The sequence below is a fragment of the Oncorhynchus gorbuscha genome, linkage group LG01 (genome assembly GCF_021184085.1).
Source record: "Oncorhynchus gorbuscha isolate QuinsamMale2020 ecotype Even-year linkage group LG01, OgorEven_v1.0, whole genome shotgun sequence".
Taxonomy (NCBI): domain Eukaryota; kingdom Metazoa; phylum Chordata; class Actinopteri; order Salmoniformes; family Salmonidae; genus Oncorhynchus; species Oncorhynchus gorbuscha.
In genome coordinates this window covers 63,048,647-63,069,004 of record NC_060173.1, presented here as the reverse complement: position 1 = coordinate 63,069,004, position 20,358 = coordinate 63,048,647, and the positions used below count along the sequence as shown (strand labels likewise).

The 20,358-nt window shown below is 42.1% G+C and overlaps 1 protein-coding gene across 1 annotated transcript in view; it reads right to left on the bottom strand.

The window, feature by feature from the left end:
* tsg101a (tumor susceptibility 101a) overlaps window positions 1-20,157 on the bottom strand; it is a 28,987-nt gene extending 8,830 nt beyond the window's left edge. Inside the window, 7 exon segments of the mRNA XM_046358136.1 lie at window positions 13,149-13,243; window positions 13,520-13,577; window positions 14,216-14,354; window positions 18,755-18,918; window positions 19,181-19,246; window positions 19,361-19,448; window positions 19,785-20,157. Coding sequence (XP_046214092.1) covers window positions 13,149-13,243; window positions 13,520-13,577; window positions 14,216-14,354; window positions 18,755-18,918; window positions 19,181-19,246; window positions 19,361-19,448; window positions 19,785-19,826 — 652 coding nt within the window. The 5' untranslated portion in view covers window positions 19,827-20,157.
* Between the last annotated feature and the right edge of the window lie 201 nt (window positions 20,158-20,358).

The following is a 20,358-nucleotide window of genomic DNA, read 5'->3' as shown; positions in this document are numbered from 1 at the left end:
GGCCCACCGTACCTTCTCCACTATGCAATCTGGCTCCCGAACTGGTCATGGGTGTACCTCAGCCACGCTCAAGTTACTAAATGATATCATAACCGTCATTGATAAAAGACAGTACTGTGCAGCCGTCTTCATTGACCTGGCCAAGGCTTTCGACTGTCAATCACTGCATTCTTATGGGCAGACTCAACAGCCTTGGTTTCTAAAATGACTGCCTCGCCTGGTTCACCAACTACTTCTCAGACAGTTCAGTGTGTCAAATCAGAGGGCCTGTTGTCCGGACCTCTGTCAGTCTCTATGGGTGTTGCTACAGAGTTCAATTCTCGGGCCGACTCTTTTCTCTGTATATATCAATAATGTCGCTCTTGCTGCTGGTGATTCTCTGATCCACCTCTAGACAGACGACACAATTATGTGTACATCGGGCCCTTCTTTGGACACTGTGCTAACAAACCTCCAGACGAGCTTCAATGCCATACAACTCTCCTTCCGTGGCCTCCAACTGCTCTTAAAATGCTAGTGAAACTAAATGCATGCTCTTCAACTGATTGCTTTCCGCACGCCTAGCATCACTTCTCTGGACGGTTCTGACTTAGAATAAGTGGACAACTATAAATACCTAGGTGTCTGGTTAGACTGCAAACTCTCCTTCCATACATTAAGCATCTCCAATCCAAAATGTAATCTAGAATCGGCTTCCTATTTCGCAGCAAACCCTCCTTCACTCATGCTGCCAAACATACCCTCGTGAAACTGACTATCCTACCGATCCTTGACTTCGGCGATGTAATTTCCAAAATAGCCTCCAACACTATACTCAGCAAACTGGATGTGGTTTATCAGCGCCATCTGTTGTCACCAAAGCCCCATATACTACCCACCACTGCGACCTGTAAATCAAATCAAATTTTATTTGTCACATACACATGGTTAGCAGATGTTAATGCGAGTGTAGCGAAATGCTTGTGCTTCTAGTTCCGACAATGCAGTGATAACCAACAAGTAATCTAACTAACAATTCCAAAACTACTGTCTTATACACAGTGTAAGGGGATAAGGAACATGTACATAAGGATATATGAATGAGTGATGGTACAGAGCAGCATACAGTAGATGGTATCGAGTACAGTATATACATATGAGATGAGTGTGTAGACAAAGTAAACAAAGTGGCATAGTTAAAGTGGCTAGTGATACATGTGTTACATAAGGATGCAGTCGATGATGTAGAGTACAGTATATACATATGCATATGAGATGAATAATGTAGGGTAAGTAACATTATATAAGGTAGCATTGTTTAAAGTGGCTAGTGATATATTTACATCATTTCCCATCAATTCCCATTATTAAAATGGCTGGAGTTGGGTCAGTGTCAATGACAGTGTGTTGGCAGCAGCCACTCAGTGTTAGTGGTGGCTGTTTAACAGTCTGATGGCCTTGAGATAGAAGCTGTTTTTCAGTCTCTCGGTCCCAGCTTTGATGCACCTGTACTGACCTCGCCTTCTGGATGATAGCGGGGTGAACAGGCAGTGGTTCGGGTGGTTGATGTCCTTGATGATCTTTATGGCCTTCCTGTAACAACGGGTGGTGTAGGTGTCCTGGAGGGCAGGTAGTTTGCCCCCGGTGATGCGTTGTGCAGTCCTCACTACCCTCTGGAGAGCCTTACGGTTGAGGGCAGAGCAGTTGCCGTACCAGGCGGTGATACAGCCCGCCAGGATGCTCTCGATTGTGCATCTGTAGAAGTTTGTGAGTGCTTTTGGTGACAAGCCGAATTTCTTCAGCCTCCTGAGGTTGAATAGGCGCTGCTGCGCCTTCTTCACGACGCTGTCAGTGTGAGTGGACCAATTCAGTTTGTCTGTGATGTGTATGCCGAGGAACTTAAAACTAGCTACCCTCTCCACTACTGTTCCATCGATGTGGATAGGGGGTGTTCCCTCTGCTGTTTCCTGAAGTCCACAATCATCTCCTTAGTTTTGTTGACGTTGAGTGTGAGGTTATTTTCCTGACACCACACTCCGAGGGCCCTCACCTCCTCCCTGTAGGCCGTCTCGTCGTTGTTGGTAATCAAGCCTACCACTGTTGTGTCGTCCGCAAACTTGATGATTGAGTTGGAGGCGTGCGTGGCCACGCAGTCGTGGGTGAACAGGGAGTACAGGAGAGGGCTCAGAACGCACCCTTGTGGGGCCCCCGTGTTGAGGATCAGCGGGGAGGAGATGTTGTTGCCTACCCTCACCACCTGGGGCGGCCCGTCAGGAAGTCCAGTACCCAGTTGCACAGGGCGGGGTCGAGACCCAGGGTCTCGAGCTTGATGACGAGCTTGGAGGGTACTATGGTGTTGAATGCCGAGCTGTAGTCGATGAACAGCATTCTCACATAGGTATTCCTCTTGTCCAGGTGGGTTAGGGCAGTGTGCAGTGTGGTTGAGATTGCATCGTCTGTGGACCTATTTGGGCGGTAAGCAAATTGGAGTGGGTCTAGGGTGTCAGGTAGGGTGGAGGTGATATGGTCCTTGACTAGTCTCTCAAAGCACTTCATGATGACGGAAGTGAGTGCTACGGGGCGGTAGTCGTTTAGCTCAGTTACCTTAGCTTTCTTGGGAACAGGAACAATGGTGGCCCTCTTGAAGCATGTGGGAACAGCAGACTGGTATAGGGATTGATTGAATATGTCCGTAAACACACCGGCCAGCTGGTCTGCGCATGCTCTGAGGGCGCGGCTGGGGATGCCGTCTGGGCCTGCAGCCTTGCGAGGGTTAACACGTTTAAATGTCTTACTCACCTCGGCTGCAGTGAAGGAGAGACCGCATGTTTCCGTTGCAGGCCGTGTCAGTGGCACTGTATTGTCCTCAAAGCGGGCAAAAAAGTTATTTAGTCTGCCTGGGAGCAAGACATCCTGGTCCGTGACTGGGCTGGATTTCATCTTGTAGTCCGTGATTGACTGTAGACCCTGCCACATGCCTCTTGTGTCTGAGCCATTGAATTGAGATTCCACTTTGTCTCTGTACTGACGCTTAGCTTGTTTAATAGCCTTACGGAGGGAATAGCTGCACTGTTTGTATTCAGTCATGTTGCCAGACACCTTGCCCTGATTAAAAGCAGTGGTTCGCGCTTTCAGTTTCACGCGAATGCTGCCATCAATCCACGGTTTCTGGTTAGGGAATGTTTTTATCGTTGCTATGGGAACGACATCGTCGACGCACGTTCTAATGAACTCGCACACCGAATCAGCGTATTCGTCAATATTTCCATCTGACGCAATACGAAACATGTCCCAGTCCACGTGATGGAAGCAGTCTTGGAGTGTAGAGTCAGCTTGGTCTGACCAGCGTTGGACAGACCTCAGCGTGGGAGCCTCTTGTTTTAATTTCTGCCTGTAGGCAGGGATCAGCAAAATGGAGTCGTGGTCAGCTTTTCCGAAAGGGGGGCAGGGCAGGGCCTTATATGCGTCGCGGAAGTTAGAGTAACAATGATCCAAGGTTTTACCACCCCTGGTTGCGCAATCGATATGCTGATAAAATTTAGGGAGTCTTGTTTTCAGATTGGCTTTGTTAAAATCCCCAGCTACAATGAATGCAGCCTCCGGATAAATGTTTTCCAGTTTGCAAAGAGTTAAATAAAGTTCATTCAGAGCCATCGATGTGTCTGCTTGGGGGGAATATATACGGCTGTGATTATAATCGAAGAGAATTCTCTTGGAAGATAATGCGGTCTACATTTGATTGTGAGGAATTCTAAATCAGGTGAACAGTATGTATGCTCTCGTATGCTCTCGTTGGCTGGTCCTCACTACATATTTGTCACCAAACCCACTGGCTCCAGGTCATATATAAGTCTTTGCTAGGCAAAGCCCCACCTTATCGCAGCTCACTGGTCACCATAGCTACACCCCAAACGTAGCACGCGTTCCAGCAGGTATATTTCACTGGTCATCCCCAAAGCCAACACCTACTTTGGCCGCCCTTCCTTCCAGTTCTTTGCTGCCAATGACTGGAACGAAATGCAAAAATATCTGAAGCTGGAGACATATCGCCCTCACTAATCTTAAGCACCAGCTGTCAGAGCAGCTTACCGATCACTGTACCTGTACACAGCCCATCTGTAAATAGCACAACCAACTAACTCATCCCCATATTATTTATTTTTTGCTCTTTTGCACCCCAGTATCTCTATTTGCACATTATCATCTGCACATCAATCACTCCAGTGTTAATGCTAAATTGTAATTATTTCAACACTGGCCTATTTATTGCCTTATCTCCCTAATCTTACTACATTTGCACACATTGTATATAGATGTTTCTATTGTGTTATTGACTGTACGTTTGTTTATGTGTAACTATGTTGTAGTTTTTGTCGCACTGCATGCTTTATCTTGGCCAGGTTGCAGTTGTAAATGAGAACTTGTTCAACTGGACCACCTGGTTAAATAAAGGTGAAAGAAAATAGCTATCCAGTTAATGTTCGCTAGGTGACATAAGCCACGAAGCTAGCCCCTGATAAGTTGTTCGGCTAACGTGCCTGGTCAGGTTGCTTACTATCGCCAAGTGAACGGCAGTAGCTCATCCAAATAATTTGTTCTTTTCTCACTCACTGTTTCATCGTCAGCCCAACCAACAGCTCCAGATCGAACAAAGTGCATTACGGAGAACAGGAACCCGTTGCACCAGGTTGTAAACAGGACGTAAGGAGTCCGCACATATACATGTTTTGTAGGTGCTTCCAAATTTTTTATTTCATCTTTATTTAACCAGGTGGGCAAGTTGAGAACAAGTTCTCATTTACAATTGCGACCTGGCCAAGATAAAGCAAAGCAGTTCGACACATACAACGACACAGAATTTTCGCGCTGAAATGCGCATGTGCAGGCTGTCAAATCAAAAGACACTCCAATAGCGTTTGACGAAAATGAAAACATGTCAGTTTACCCCAACCTTGAGAAAGTGACAATAGTTCAACTAAAGACATTTGGTCGAATTTACGTTGTGCTTAAGATTGTGGAAATGAACAACTAAGGAAAAATTTCTCACTTCTTTCATTCACTTCTCAAATCCCAAACCTGCTTCGTCTGTTTCGCAAGCATTCCCGGAAGTCTTCCAATGTTGCGGCTCTGAGTTTAGAAACTGTGCTAAAGCCATCCCTCACAAGACTTGTACATTTATATCTGACTATCAGTCATTTTATCATGAAACACACAGCATAGATGCGGAAAAATACCAAGTTAATAACTTCGGATTTCCCTGTTCAAACCCAAATATATCATACTTTGTATTAATCAATGAATTATTGACTTAAATCGTTGTGCAACATTACAGGTAGGCTCATGGAAGCATCTTTCAGCTGGAAAAGGTGGATTTTTGTTGGTGTGGTGCTGCTGTTGCCAGCTAGCCAGAAAAAACTAACTAGCTTAGGGCTCATCAGGACAACTGACTAAACCGCATCCATTAGTCTACACTTGACTCTCACTCAGCTGCACGACGCACATCAATTTGGGCACCAGGAGTGTCCATTTGGCCTATCCTCTTTCACCCCTCTTTTCCTCTCTACCCCTGGTCTAAATAAAGTAGTAGGACAACATTTCCATAAGACACTGATATTTATAGTGAAGTGTATGAGTAAACTGGTCATAGATTAGCACATAAGGGAAAATGTCAACCCGGAGGTTAAAAATAGCGGTGTCTGTGCTGAGGGGGTTGGGACCACCACACCCCTTGACCTTTCGTCACCAGAGTCTGGTTACAGGGGCGACATTTCAGAGGCGACCAGGCAGTGAGGTCACAGAGGGGAACAGACCCCAGCCAGAATGCTAGAGGTCAGGGTCAATTAAAGGTCAACAGAATGGCAGGCAGTATATGCTTCTTAATAAATACCTATTTGAAACAAGTCATTGCACTTTGTTTATAATGATGGCATTTCATTATTATCAATCTACAAATGAAGAAATTCCAGGTTGGAGAGGCTCTGTATAATTTACATATTGACAACAATAACACATGACAATAATATAATAATAATAATAAATGCCATTTAGCAGACGCTTTTATCCAAAGCGACTTACAGTCATGTGTGCATACATTCTACGTATGGGCGGTCCCGGGGATCGAACCCACTACCCTGGCGTTACAAGCGCCATGCTCTACCAACTGAGCTACAGAAGGACCACAACATTGCTATTATAAAAAAATAAAAGAAAGATATGCCTATCTTGTCCTTGTCTGTTGGCTTTTCTGCAAAATCAAAAATTCAATATGGATCCCATTTCGATGGTCTAAACCACTAAGACCAATAGTCTTCTCCCGAAATAGTTGCATCAAATCAAAACCTACTGCGGTTATTCGATGGCAGTGGCATTAGCGTATGTTCTTCAAAGAGAGGATGCACTAATTAAATAAATAATGGAGCCTAAGCTACTGAAAACAGGCCTTTTACGAGATGAAATCATGACAGAAGGGTTCGATTCTTATTATAGAGATGGAGTCCAGACATGCTACTTTCACACGCACACCCCGTAAAATGACTCGTCATTCAGCGTGTAGGACACAAGAGATAATATTTACTCTTCCCTTAAAACTTATTAAAAAACCTAGACCTACCTTAGGCTTTATGTAGGCCATAAGTAGGCCATAAGAACAAATTGATAAGGAAAGTATGAAGGGGAGAGACAGCTATGCAATATTTGAAGGTGAAATTGAAGGTGAAATTGACAATCATTCAAATGGTTACAAAATACACACAACATGTCCATAGTCTATTAACGTTGATTAGTCTATAAATTAAGAAAATATACTGTAGTTCTGAATGTACAACACAACTGCTGACTACTGTTGTCAGCTGTTTTGGTAAATCGTTGAGGTCTGTTGTCGTGTGCTGGTGGTTCAGTAGTTTGTAATTTGGAGTGTTCTGCACATTTTAAAGTTGGTTTGGAGTGTGTTTCTTAAAAAGTAGATGTATGTAGAGCAGTTTCAAAAATTGCATATTTTGGTCACCATAGACCTCCATTTAAAAATAGTTTAGCATGTTTAAGTGCTTATATTTCAAAAAAATATGATGTTATGTATCAAAAACAAAAATGTAAGCAACTCAAGTTAGACCTCTGCATGTTATAAAGTTGTAAGGGTAGGTTGAGTAAAAGCTGTAGGAGTAGTGTGGGAATAATACATTGAAGAAAAATATATACGCAACATGTTTCATGAGCTGAAATAAAAGATCCCCAAAAAATGTAATGAGCGCGAAAAGCTTATTTCTCAAAATGTGGTCACATACATGTTAGTGAGCATTTGTCCTTTGCCAAGATAATCCAACCCCCACCGGTGTGATTAGCATCGCTGAGGGTTTAGAGCTTAAGGTAGTCAGCTCGTACACGTATTTAGGACTATGGCTAGGCAGTACACTGTCCTCTCAACTAATATCCAAGCTGCAGGTTAAGGTTAAATCTAGACTTGGTTTCCTCTATTGTGATCGCTCCTCTTTCACCCCTGCTACGAATCTAACCCCGATTCAGACGACCATCCTACGCATGCTAGATTACAGAGACATAATTTATACAGTGCCTTCAGAAAGTACTCACACCCCTTGACTTTCACATTTTGCTACATTACAGCCTTATTCTAAAATGTATTAAATTGTGTTTTCCTCAATCTATACACAACATCCAACAAATATGACAAAGCAAAAACAGGTTTTTAGAACTTTTTGCAAATTTCTCAAATTAAAACCTAATCACATTTACATAGGTATTCTGATCCTGTACCTCAGTACTTTGTTGAAGCACCTTTAGCAGAGATTACAGCTTTGAGTATGACGGTTGGCATACCTGTATTTGGAGTGTTTCTCCCATTCTTCTCTGCAGATCCTCTAACTCAGTCAAGTTGGATGGGGAGCGTCGCTGCACAGCTATTTTCAGGTCTCTCCAGAGATGGTTGATCGGGTTCAAGTCCGGGCTCTGGCCGGGCCACTCAAGGACATTAAGAGAATTGTCCCTTAGCCACTCCTGCATTGTCTTGGCTGTGTGCTTATGTTTATTGTACTGTTGGAAGGTGAACCTTCGCCCCAGACTGAGGTCCTGAGCAGGTTTTCGTCAAGGATCTCTCTGTACTTTACTCCGTTCATCTTTCCCTCGATCCTGACTAGTCTCCCATTCCCTAACGCTGAAAAAACATACCCACAGCATGATGCTGTCACCACCATGTTTCACCATAGGGATGTTGCCAGATTTCCCCCAGATGTGATGCTTGGCATTCAGTCCTTTAGGCACCTTATGGCAAACTCCAGGCGAGCTGTCGTGTGCCTTTTACTGAGGAGTGGCTTCCGTCTGGCCACTCCACAATAAAGGCCTGATTGGTGGAGTGCTGCAGAGATGGGAGAATCTTCCAGAACCTACCATCTCCACAGAGGAACTCTAGAGCTCTGTCAGAGTGACAATTGGGTTCTTGGTCACCTCCCTGATCAAGGCCCTTATCCCCTGATTGTGCAGTTTGGCCGGGTGGCCAGCTTAAGCAACGGGTCTGAATACTTGTATTGAAGTAAAAAACACCTTATGTACACATTTGCAAAAAAAACATTAAAAACTGTTATCACTTCATCATTATGGAGTATTGTGTTTAGACCGATGAGGAAAATAAGGCTGTAACGTAACAAAATGTGGAAAAGGTCAAAGGGTCCGAATACTTTTTGAATGCACTGTTTATCTTGATTACTTAAGTATTCAAAGCTCTGAGCCAAGACAAGTTAGGCTTACCTTTGGCAGTGATTATAGCTGTGAGTCTTTCTGGGTCAGTCTCTAAGAGCTTTGCACAACTGAACTGTACAATAACAGCATATTATGCTTTAAAAATAATTCAAGCTCTGTCAAGTGGGTTGTTGATCATTGCTAGACAGCCATTTTCACGTCTCGCCATAGATTTAAGACGATTCAAGTCAAAACTGTAACTAGGCCACTCAGGAACATTCAATGTGAATGTGTATATTTGGCTCCATTACATTTATTTTCATCCCAAAATTTTAAAAAACACTGTCATTGCCGATGACAAGCATAACCATAACATGATGCAGCCACCACCTTGCTTGAAAATATGAAGAGTGCTACTCATTAGTGCCTTACTGCAAACAGGACGCATGTTTTGAATATTGTTATGCTGTACAGGTGACCTTTCCACTGTCATTTAGGTTAGTATTGTGGAGTAACTACAATGTTATTGATCGATCCTCAGTTCTCTCCTATCACAGCCATTCAACTCTGTAACTGTTTTAAAGGCAACATTGGCCTCATGTTGAAATCCCTGAGAGTTCCTCTCCGGCAACTAGTATTCCCGAGTGGGGCAGCGGTTTAATGCACTGCATCACAGTGCTAGACTCGTCACTACAGACCATAGGGCAGCACACAATTGGCCCAGAGTCGTTCGAGTTAGGGGAGGGTTTGGCCAGGGTAGGCAGTAATAGTAAATAATAATTTTTCTTAACCGACTTGTCTAGCTAAAAACATTGAATAAAAAATAAGTTAGGAATGATGCCTGAAGCTTGTAATGACTGGGTGTACCGATACACCATCTAAAGCGTAATTAGTAACTTCAACATGCTCAAAGGGATATTCAATGCCTCTAGTTTTTTTTGTTACTCCTTTACCAATAGGTGCCATTTGCAAAGCATTGGAAAACCTCCCTGGTCTCTGTGCTTGAATTTGTGTTTGAAATTCACTGCTCGGCTAAGGGACGTTACAGATGATTACACAGCTAATTCAAATTATCAACTCATCATCAAGCTTTGATTATTTGAATCAGCGGTCTAGTGCTCGAGAAAATAAAAAAACGTGCTCCCTGGACCAAGTTTGGGAAACACTGCCTTATAGGTCACATCAATGCACTCTATACCCCTTTGTCAACTGGCCATCTCTGTATACCCAGGGGAAGACCCACTGGTTGACATTTATAAAATCATCTTAGGACACACTCCCCGCTATCTGAGATACCTACAACAAACCTCAACTTCTACATACAACAAACCTCAACTTCTACATACAACACCCGTTCTGCCAGTCACATTCTGTTAAAGGTACCCAAAGTACACACATCCCTCTTTTCAGTTTGCTGCAGCTAGTGACTGGAAGGACCTGCAAAAAAAACCTGTCCAATTTGAGTGTTTTATCTCCATCTCTACATTCAAAGATTCAATCATGGACACTCTTCCTTACACTTGAGGCTGCTTCACCTGATTGTTGTCTACATTTTTTTCCCTTTGTGCTGTTGTCTGTGCCTAACATTGTTTGTACCATGTTTGTACTGCTGCCATGTGTTACTACAGCGTTGTCATGTTGTTGCCATCATGTTATGTGGCCATGTTGTATTGCTGCCATGTTGTGTTGTCTAAGGTCTGTTGTGGTGTCTATCATAATGTGTGTTTTGTCCTAAATGTTTTATCCCAGCCCCCATCCCTGCCGTTTGCCTCTTGGTAGGCAGTCATTGTATATAATAATAATTGTCTAGTTAAAGATGACATACAAAAAGTAAAATAAAAACAAGTCCCAGGAATCAAACCCACTATCCTGGCATTGCAAGTGCCATGCTCTACCAAATGAACTACAGAGGATCACCATATGGGTAGTTGACAAGTGCACACTTCAGGAAAAACTATAGACAATTGAGATGCATAGCCAGAAGGGAGTTCAAACCCTCCAAGAGTCCAAACATATAAATAATGTACTATTCTCTACATTACTATACTAAACTATTGTTGTCTGTAGAGATAGCCTTGAATTGTACATTTTGTCTCATACAATCATTGGATCATGTAGGTGCTGGGTAGAGATATGAAGGGGAGACTCATGACCCCATCAGATCTTTTGGAAGAATGCCCAAAATATGCTATAAGTTAAGAATGGAGACGGTGCCCATCACATGTAGGAACCAACCCTATGGACCATGCATATGTAGCTTTTTTTGTATAGCCGTATATAAGAGAACGGAACTGCCCCGGGAGAGCTCCTGACAGACGTGTTCCTCTTGATGCTTTAAGTTTGTTGGAACCTCTCCGGCTTGCTGATAAAAAAGGATACATTTAATATTGACTTCAGGGGTATCTGGTGGCAATTTCCACAACACTATAGGTAAGAGTTCAGGTGGGCCTTCTTGCTTCAGCAAACAAAGGAAAGGAGGGGTGCTCAACAACGACAAAAATCACGAGAAGGCCTTATCAAGAAAAACATCCAAAAGGACTAAATTGAGGCAGAAAGGAGTTGGAGCACTCAAAAGGTATAATCTACCTTACTGGGCTGAACTATACTCTAGTGTATTGTACTTCACTGAACTATTCTGTCCTGAACTATACTTACTGCACTCTACTAGAGTTTACTTGTTGTTTCCCCATTTAAACTTGGTCTGAGTCTCAGAATGTCTGTCTGGGGCTGGATCTAAAGGGTTTCGGTCTTGACTTCATCTCTGGTACTCACATCAATTCTATACTTCTGAATCCATCTGGGTAGTGGACAACCGCACACTTCAGGAAACATTATAGATTATTGAGATGCATGGCCAGCAGGGGGCTCTATTCCCTTCAAGAGCGATTTGAAAGGTCAAGCCCAACCTAACTAAATTTCTTTGGCTCACAGCGGTCATGACGTTTAAGATATTAACTTAATTTATAATGAATTTAAAGATCTTGGTCTATAAATGCTGTATAACAAGTTTGAGAAATTACAACCTTTTCAAAATGCCAGATGATCCATCATGGTGATGTCATCAGTCCTAAATGCAAATGTGTTCATTGGGTAGAGTGGAACCTCTGTTTCAAATTCAGAGATTAGGGGTCAAATGAGAAGGTAGGGATGACTTTTAAAATTAAAATGTTGTTTATTGCGCCATCGTTTGGCTGCCACGTGTAACCAGATGTATTCGTGCACCAACTTAAGCAATCCCACCAAGTTGTCTCTGTAGGTCTTACCATTTAAGAACTATAGCGCTCCAAAAATTAGAAAACAATAATGTTTACAATTATAATAGGTTTCCAGCCAAATGCTCCCTAATTTTTTGGGCCACTGAACAAATTTTAAGCAGAAACTTGAACATTGTGAGAATTTTGTGCAACTTCCGGCGCAGGTTTACAGTGAACCTTACAGTTTTTGCTATTTGTGCAGAATATAGGCCTACCAGCAAAGCCAACGGAGCAAATCCCATAACATGTTCAAATAGTTTTGATTTTTATGACATAGCCATGTCTAACAGTAGCCTATATGTGGTGTTCAATGCAGGCCTACATTGCATGAGACTAAACTTCATTACATTATGAAGGGCTTGACATGAATGATTTGTTACTTGGTCTGTAACACTATGTGCCAAATAGGTTAGCGTAAATTGCATTGTATGATGCAAGAAACCACTTTACAAAATAAAATGTATTATTACTATACAGAGAATAAGACAAAGTAGGCTACCGTAAGTAGGCTAGCCTGTCTCAAAATTCAACACTGCCCCTTTAATTAAGAAATATGCTATTTACCTGAATGGCTTTTCAAAGACTGCTGAAAATGTAGCCTACATGTTTTGTGCTCTTGCAGGAAGCGCATTCACTCATAGGTGATTGAAAGACCGCTCATGGGCTATCCCCGCCAATAGAATTCTACTCCGTTGTGCACTGGCTCTGCCTGCAACAAAACCAGACTCAATCTTGCAAAGTTAGATTTGTTTTGATGCATTGAAAAGGGGCTGATATAATGTTGATTCGATCACAGAAAAAACACTGATCTATAAAGTGCAAACCAATGGGGCGAACTCAGTGAAGTTCAATCTCCTGCGTCTCTGCGCAGGATTGCATTTATTTAGCGCGGGAGTACCGGAGGAAGTGCAAACTCGCAAGCAGCTTAGAGGGAACACCTAATAAGTCATTGAAGTATGCAGTATGCTTCACAAGCTCACTCATAAAAAAAAATTCAATGGTTATTGTCAGGATGGTCTTCATCCATAACTTTCGGTTACACGTCACAGACCTAAAATTGCCATACAAGGCAGTGTTAGGACTTCATAATAGTGTCCAATATTGTGTATAGAAAACCTTTGTGATTCTCCTAGGGGTGTGTGCGTTTTTCCCTTTGGTACTTCAATAGCTCCGATCAAGCTAGGCCTTGAGATTACAATATCCAGAAGGCAATGCCGTGTGATTACATACCCACAGTGGAGGCAGGAATCTGGGAAGTGTAGTGTGTAGTGCCAGGTGTGGCAGGATACGAGTTTGCACTAGGGTACTGGTACCCTGGATAGCCACTGGAGAGAAAACAACAAACCATGCATCATCAACCAACAGCCATCTGTTAATCAAAGCTGTAAATCTTTTGAATTATATGGGGCACTGTAAGAGAACTGCTTCATTCATTTGTTCATTGAGTGTGATGATTCCACCAGACAGACATGCTTATGTGGCTGTGTTGCTTATGTAAACCCAAAGACAAACATGTCAGAACTGGTTTGATGAGATTGAGAGGGACTGGCTGAGATGGGCAGTGTCAGAGGAAATTGTGGCCTTGAAGACAGACATCTTACCCAGGGGTGGGGTTTGGTCCGTACGGGGAGAGCGCTGGCATACCTGGCATGTAGGATGCTGTGGATGGGAGGGAGGGATTGACAGTGTGAGGGTCAGATTACATTGGACATGTCATCTCAGTTATCCATCTTTCACAATGTGCGTGGATACCATCTGGAGTCCAATAGGAGGTACTGCACGTGTTTACGAGAACGATTCAGGGCAACATTTTAGTAGTGCAGAAGTATTACAAAGTGCAAAAATGACCATAAACCTCAATCTGGAGGCATAATTACATTTGAAACATTTAACAATGTTCGAGACGACGATGTATTGCTCAGTTAAAACTCTAGTTCAATAGTCACTTGCTTATAATGCAGTTAAAGAAATGTTTGAATTTCAATTACAATGCAAGATGACGTTAAGTGCTTTTGCACTATGAAAATGGCGCCCAAAGTCTCAATTATATGGAGAAACAGAGTTCATACAAAATTCCCATTATTACAATGACCGACCTATCCATAAAGTGAAAATAACTGACTAATGCTATCCATACTGCAGCGTTCCAAAAGTCATTCATTGAAGATACCCAGACGTTTCACAATTATGTTGTAGGCCTGAACTAGCACACCCGATTCAACTAATCGAGGGCTTGATTAGTTGACAAGTTGAAACAGGAATGCTAGGTCTGGAATTCAAACAATGTCAGACTGAACGGGTAACTTACGGTTGGGGGGGTCCTGCAGCCTGGAAGGCCTGGTAGGGGGCCTGTGTGGTGGGGCGGGAGAATACGGGGGGCTCCTCCCCAAACACCACGATCATCACCTGGATCAGACCATACAGGTCCGACTGGGGCTGGGAGGAAGAGAAATCAACAGAAGTACAACAGAACTTTATTGTCCACATGGAGATGGACAACTGTGACAGGCTTCACCTCATACAGATAACAGCGTGATGAAATGAGCTCATGTTAAGTAGGGCTAACACTCCCCCTAGTGGCACTAACCTTGATGGCATCAGCCATTTAAAAAATTTTTTTTTAAATAAATCACAAACAACTAAATTGGATGTTCTACATCCACAACAATACTTACACCACATCGGAAGACAACTTTTGAGGTCTGGGAAATGATTTAGAAATGTAGATTTTGGGGCTTAGTTTAATTCTAGTGTGCACCTAGCAAGAGGCTGCTGTCAAGCATAGTTTTTGTGATATTCTGCCAGGTAAGCATATCCTACTTTGTAGTCAACATTTAATTAAGGTTTTTGGGAAAGCCTTTTCATCTACACAAAGTGGTAAACGAGCACACCGCACATAGCCAGGGGAAATTCTTGTTGCCTCTTCAGGAAGTTGCAGGAAATACAAATAACCGATGCATTTTGTTCACGTCTTATGATGACCTTGAGCAAATTAATAAATGTTGAATACATTTAGTTGATTCCCTACTTAGTTCAATACGTTTGAATATTGTTGAATTCCGTTTTAAAATGTCTGGATCCCATCCGTGTTCTCTGCATCACAGATTTTATAGGGCCCTAGATTGTGACACCCCAAAACATATTTTGCTGTGTCACACAATAAAATACATTTGACTCATCTTAGAAAGTCATTCACAATGCTTTATTAAGAAGGATGCTAACCGTTACATCTAAAAATACATTTGACTCGTCATGCTAATCGATCTATAGGTTAATTTGCATGATTTGGGGAATTTAATTGCCGCATGTATATTTGTTAGTCCTCATACATTTTATTTCACACATTCACAGCATACAGAGCCTATTTTGAGGACCAGAATAGCCTACCACATGTCAGACAGTGCAAGAGTATCTCCTCAAAAAGCTTCTAGGCCACTGGAGTGAAACCTGCTTATGTAAGCCCAGTCATTGCGCAACAAATAACAATGCTAAACACAATTGTATGTTAAAAACTTGTGGCCACGATTTCTTAATCTCAACTCAAAGCACGCCTCTCATTCGCCATTCGAAACCGTGCCAATATATCATCCAAACACCAGCTTCGAGGGCATTATCACTTTCATACAACAATTTATTCATGCCATTTCATCCTTCCATGCGATATAGCCCCGACACAAATCTAAGGTTGCTGCCCAAGCCGGCTGGTAGTGGTCTATCGGTTCGGTTGCCAAAGACGCGACTCAGTCTTTCAGTTCTGTATCTATGGACAAGACCCAGTCTAAAATGTTCCATTGCCATACTGGCTGGCAACGTTCTCACAGTCACGACAAACAATGCAGCCAGAATAACAGCGAAGTGGCTGCATTTGCAGTTGTTCAAGCGGATTTCAAGTGACATTTATTTGAATGCATCCATAACATCCACAACTAATGAGGCGCGATTTCGCCAGGCACAGAAACTGTGCTCTTGTCAGGACACTGTTGTTCATAGGAGCTACCAAAAGACACAGCTAACACAATCACTTCAAACTAAAGCTGGAAAGACAGCAAACAAGCTGCATTTCATTTTGATTTTCCTATTGACATGTCTTTGTATACACGCAGAAAAATAATGCCTGCTGATTAATTATTTCAATTGGATGAGAAATGCTGCCTGCCTGCCTATTCCCGACTCCCGCCACATTCATTACTATGGACAGCTGGAGTTCGAATTGCAATATTGAAACAGTGTTACTGAGATAGACTGCAAGGTTTATAAAAATTTTCGCTGTTGAAAACTAAATGTTAGTCTAAAAGAAATGAGAGATAATGTCTGGATGCTTTTTATAGTGGAGTTCAAGTTTATAAATTACCTGGCTGGGCTGATGAGAGTGGATTGCGCAGTGAGAGGGAACAGAGAAAATAGGCTTTTCAAAGTCAGATTTAGCCTGTGGTAACTTCTGGAATAAACATTGGCTGGAATGGCGTTTTAACCAATCAGCATCCAGGATTAGACCCACCCGTTGTATAATAGGCTATAGCCTTATGACTGTAATAAGATATGCAACAATAGCAAGCCTGTTTCTAATTAAGCTCGCAATGAGAAATGCCCAGCCCTTGTATGCATACTATCATAGAGGAAGAGACAAAGTGAGAGGTTTCACTCTCGCCAAAATAAGTCCAATGTGTTTCCATGGGCTTATTTTGGGCCTGCCTTCGCGCCTTGGGACGACTCGCATTGTTAGGGCGGAAACATAAGCATCTCGTCATTATATACAGAGTACTTTCTGCTGGTCACACCATTTTACTGTCTAGGAAAAATGTAGCCGTTTGTTGACGGGTTAATGAGGGTCAGTTAGTCGGCAGCAAAATGTACATCCTACGTAGTGTAATAGACTTCGGACATGATATTCAAGAAAAACATTACATTAACACGTGTCGAACTCATTCCACGGATGGCCGGGCGTCTGCAGTTTACTAGGCCCTCCATTGAATGAGTTTGACACCCTTGATCTAAAAAGTCCAAGCAGGAATGCAAGATTACAAATATTTGTATATGTAAACCTAATCCAGTGATTGTCATGAATTTTCAGTTGACAATTATGCTATTTTTTGTTATGTTACTGTCAAAACAGGGCACGTAAAATCTTTACGTGCACTAATATTATGTATAGGCCAAATTCAATTGGTACTAGTTCAGCACCCAAGGAAGTGGAAACGCAAAACACATTAGCTAGATCACTAACTAAATATAACACCTACTGCTAGTGGCCATGTATTAATCTAAGAGTTAATGTAACATCTCCCAAAAACTTTGCAATGAGGCCGAGTGCACTCACGATGGACGATGTGCAAATTTGTGAGCTCCGTACTTCAAACCCATATCAGATATGTTTAGAAAAATTGTAACTACAGAATACTGAGACCCTCCTCTCTTTAATTGTAATATATATGTAATATATGCCATTTAGCAGACGCTTTTATCCAAAGCGACTTACAGTCATGTGTGCATACATTCTACGTATGGGTGGTCCCGGGGATCGAACCCACTACCCTGGCGTTACAAGCGCCATGCTCTACCAACTGAGCTACAGAAGGACCACGCCAACTAGTTGCTTACAAAGCTGTGTTGCCCCCACAATTGCATTTTTAAATGTTATACAATCACGAGGGGTAAACAAGGGGGGGTGAGAGAGTGCGAGGGGCTCACTCATGACAGCAGCCGGCCCCAGCGAAACAGGTAGGCACACAGCGGCACGTCAGAAACTCATTACAGGAAACATGAGGATAATGCACTTTTCCTGTTTAACAAATTTGGTTTGGTTTTATCCTCCCCCCAAAAATGAGAAGTTGAGGTGCCCATGTAGAATGTGCAGCTCACACCAGTGCAACCAGTTTAAAAAAGTAATGGGGGGGGAATAGTTACATATCACAATATTATTTTGGGATGACGTTGTATCGATATTTATTCAAAGTATCGCTTTGGTGGCGTTAGCTAGCACTAGTCGGTTATAAACTGTTCAATCTTTTTAAATAGTGAGCCAACATGTTTTCAGCACTTTTATTTCTCTGACTGATCAAAACACGTATAGAGAGCAGTATGTTTGGAACATCAAATCGCAATATCGAATTGTGAGAATCGCAATACACATCGGCACCCAAGTATCGTGATATCATAACGGGAGGTCACTGGAAAGTCCTAGCCCAAACTAAAAAATGTAACTCGCACAGCCAAGTTAAAGGGTTGAAGAAACGTGACTAAATGGCCACAGTCTGGAGCCCTGTCAAAGGGGCAATCTGCGATTGCTACAAAAAAATGTTAGGCATTTAAATGAATGATATACCCTTCGATTCTTGAAGAACATAACGCATATAACTCATGCTCCCAAGTGGCGCAGCGGTAAAAGGCACGGCATCAATACAGTCCCTGGTTCAAATCCAGGCTGAATCACATCCAGGTGTGATTGGGAGTCCCATTGTACGCCGCCCAATTGGCCCAGCGTCATCCGGGTTTGGCCATTGTAAATAAGAATTTATTCTTAACTGACTTGCCTAGTTAAATAAAGGTTAAATAAATCAATACTCAAGCCCAATCCCCTCAGCTTTTGCCCAAAACAGTGGTGGGGTGGACTATTATTGTTTGAACTGTATATTGCCCCTTTAAAGCAGTCCAACATTAATTTTGTTTACTTAATCCATGTTCTGTGTGAAATCCATCAGAAACTAGGTACAGGGACATTGGTTCAGTAATAAATGAAGAGTAATACAGTGTGCGTCACAAAAAAAAAAATCACACGCAAAAAAACAGAGGTATAATATAGCCAATGCTAAAATACTGGAGACAACGCAGTTACTGACATGTTTCCACTCATGCAGATAGGGCAGGTAGATCTTGCCATTGGCATCAATGTGTTTGCCAGTCTTGATCATCATGGCACTGGTGGGCTTCACAAAACAGATGGGAGGGTTGTATGGGTAGGTGTCCAGCAGCCATAGACACACTGGGATGTTATATATGTTTCCTAGAAGACAAGAGTATTGTATTTAAAAAATATTATATATATGGCATTGTGAAACAGACAGTTCGCTTGGGAAGAAAATTGCTCAAATACTTTAGTAGACAAAATCATAGAACACAACAGGAAAGTTTTGCAACAGACAATGGAAATGTGTGTTTCTTATTGAACAAGTCCAGGTAGTTCCTCTCTGTTTGGTGGCTATGAACACAACCCTGGTCATTATTTTTTGTCAGATGATAGTGACATACACCCAAACTTAGCCTACCTCTGTAGCTGACTGGCACTGTTCCTGTTAAGCTCACCAGAGTTCTAGTGGAGCCATCATTGAAAACTGAGGACAGAAAATATCACTCAATAAAACAAATCAGACAAGCATACAACACACATAGATCATGTTTTGTGATATGGGCAACTGTGGTGACCCATGTACTGTACAAGTTCTTACCATATGAATCCATAACAGGCTTCAGGTCCTTGTACTGGGAGATGACGTTGGTTATCTCACGAACAGTCAGGTCCCTGTATTTGTATTGCTGAACATTGGAAATGGTGATTAATATTGCTGAATGTCAATGTCTTAACACTGATTGGTTCAGCCAGGTACCTAAGGTTAGTTAACGTTAGCTATCTGGCTAGAAAACACTAGCTAGTTAACGTTAACTATAAGCATACGTTATCAAACATACGTTATAAATCAGGTCTAACTGTTTAACACTAACACTAGTTATTTGGTAACCGAGATAGTTATCGTTAGAAAAATATTTGTAGAGTTAGCTAACATTAGCTAGTTAGCGCGCTTAGCTAGCTGAAAGGCTAACAATGTTAATAAAAACAATTGTTAGCTAACGTTAGGTAAAATCGATGCTTACCTTGAGCATTTTCTTCAATGCGCCTTCGTTGACAACTGCCATGATTGATGGTGTAATATGATGTACTTCAGATGAACTACCTAGGTTTAGCTAACTACTGTAACGTTAACGTTGTTTATTTGAAAACAACAACTTGCTAGCGTGAGCTGGCCCTCGGCGTATGATTCCGGTCAAAGAAAATACTAATTTCGACACGAAGAGTAGCGTGTATAATTGTTCTGTTTAGCTAAACGTTACCTGTTTAAAGAAATATATTTCTGAAGACACAAAGGTAATGCAATAATCAGAAATACCGATGAGATTCAAGGATCACTGCTGTGAGCAACAGCGTCTCGTCAGCAACAATTCAAAAAGTACTTCCGGGTCTTCTTCTTCGATGAGGTTTAACGGCGGTTCACATCCAATAAATGTTGCATTACCGCCACCAACTAGACTGGGGCGTTGTTGTATCTTCTTGTCTGAAGAAAACAACGGCTCTAACAACGGCCCTTTAAAACACACAGTACCAGTCTAAAGTTTGGACATACCTACTCATTCAAGGGTTTTCTTTATTTTTGCTATTTTCTACATTATA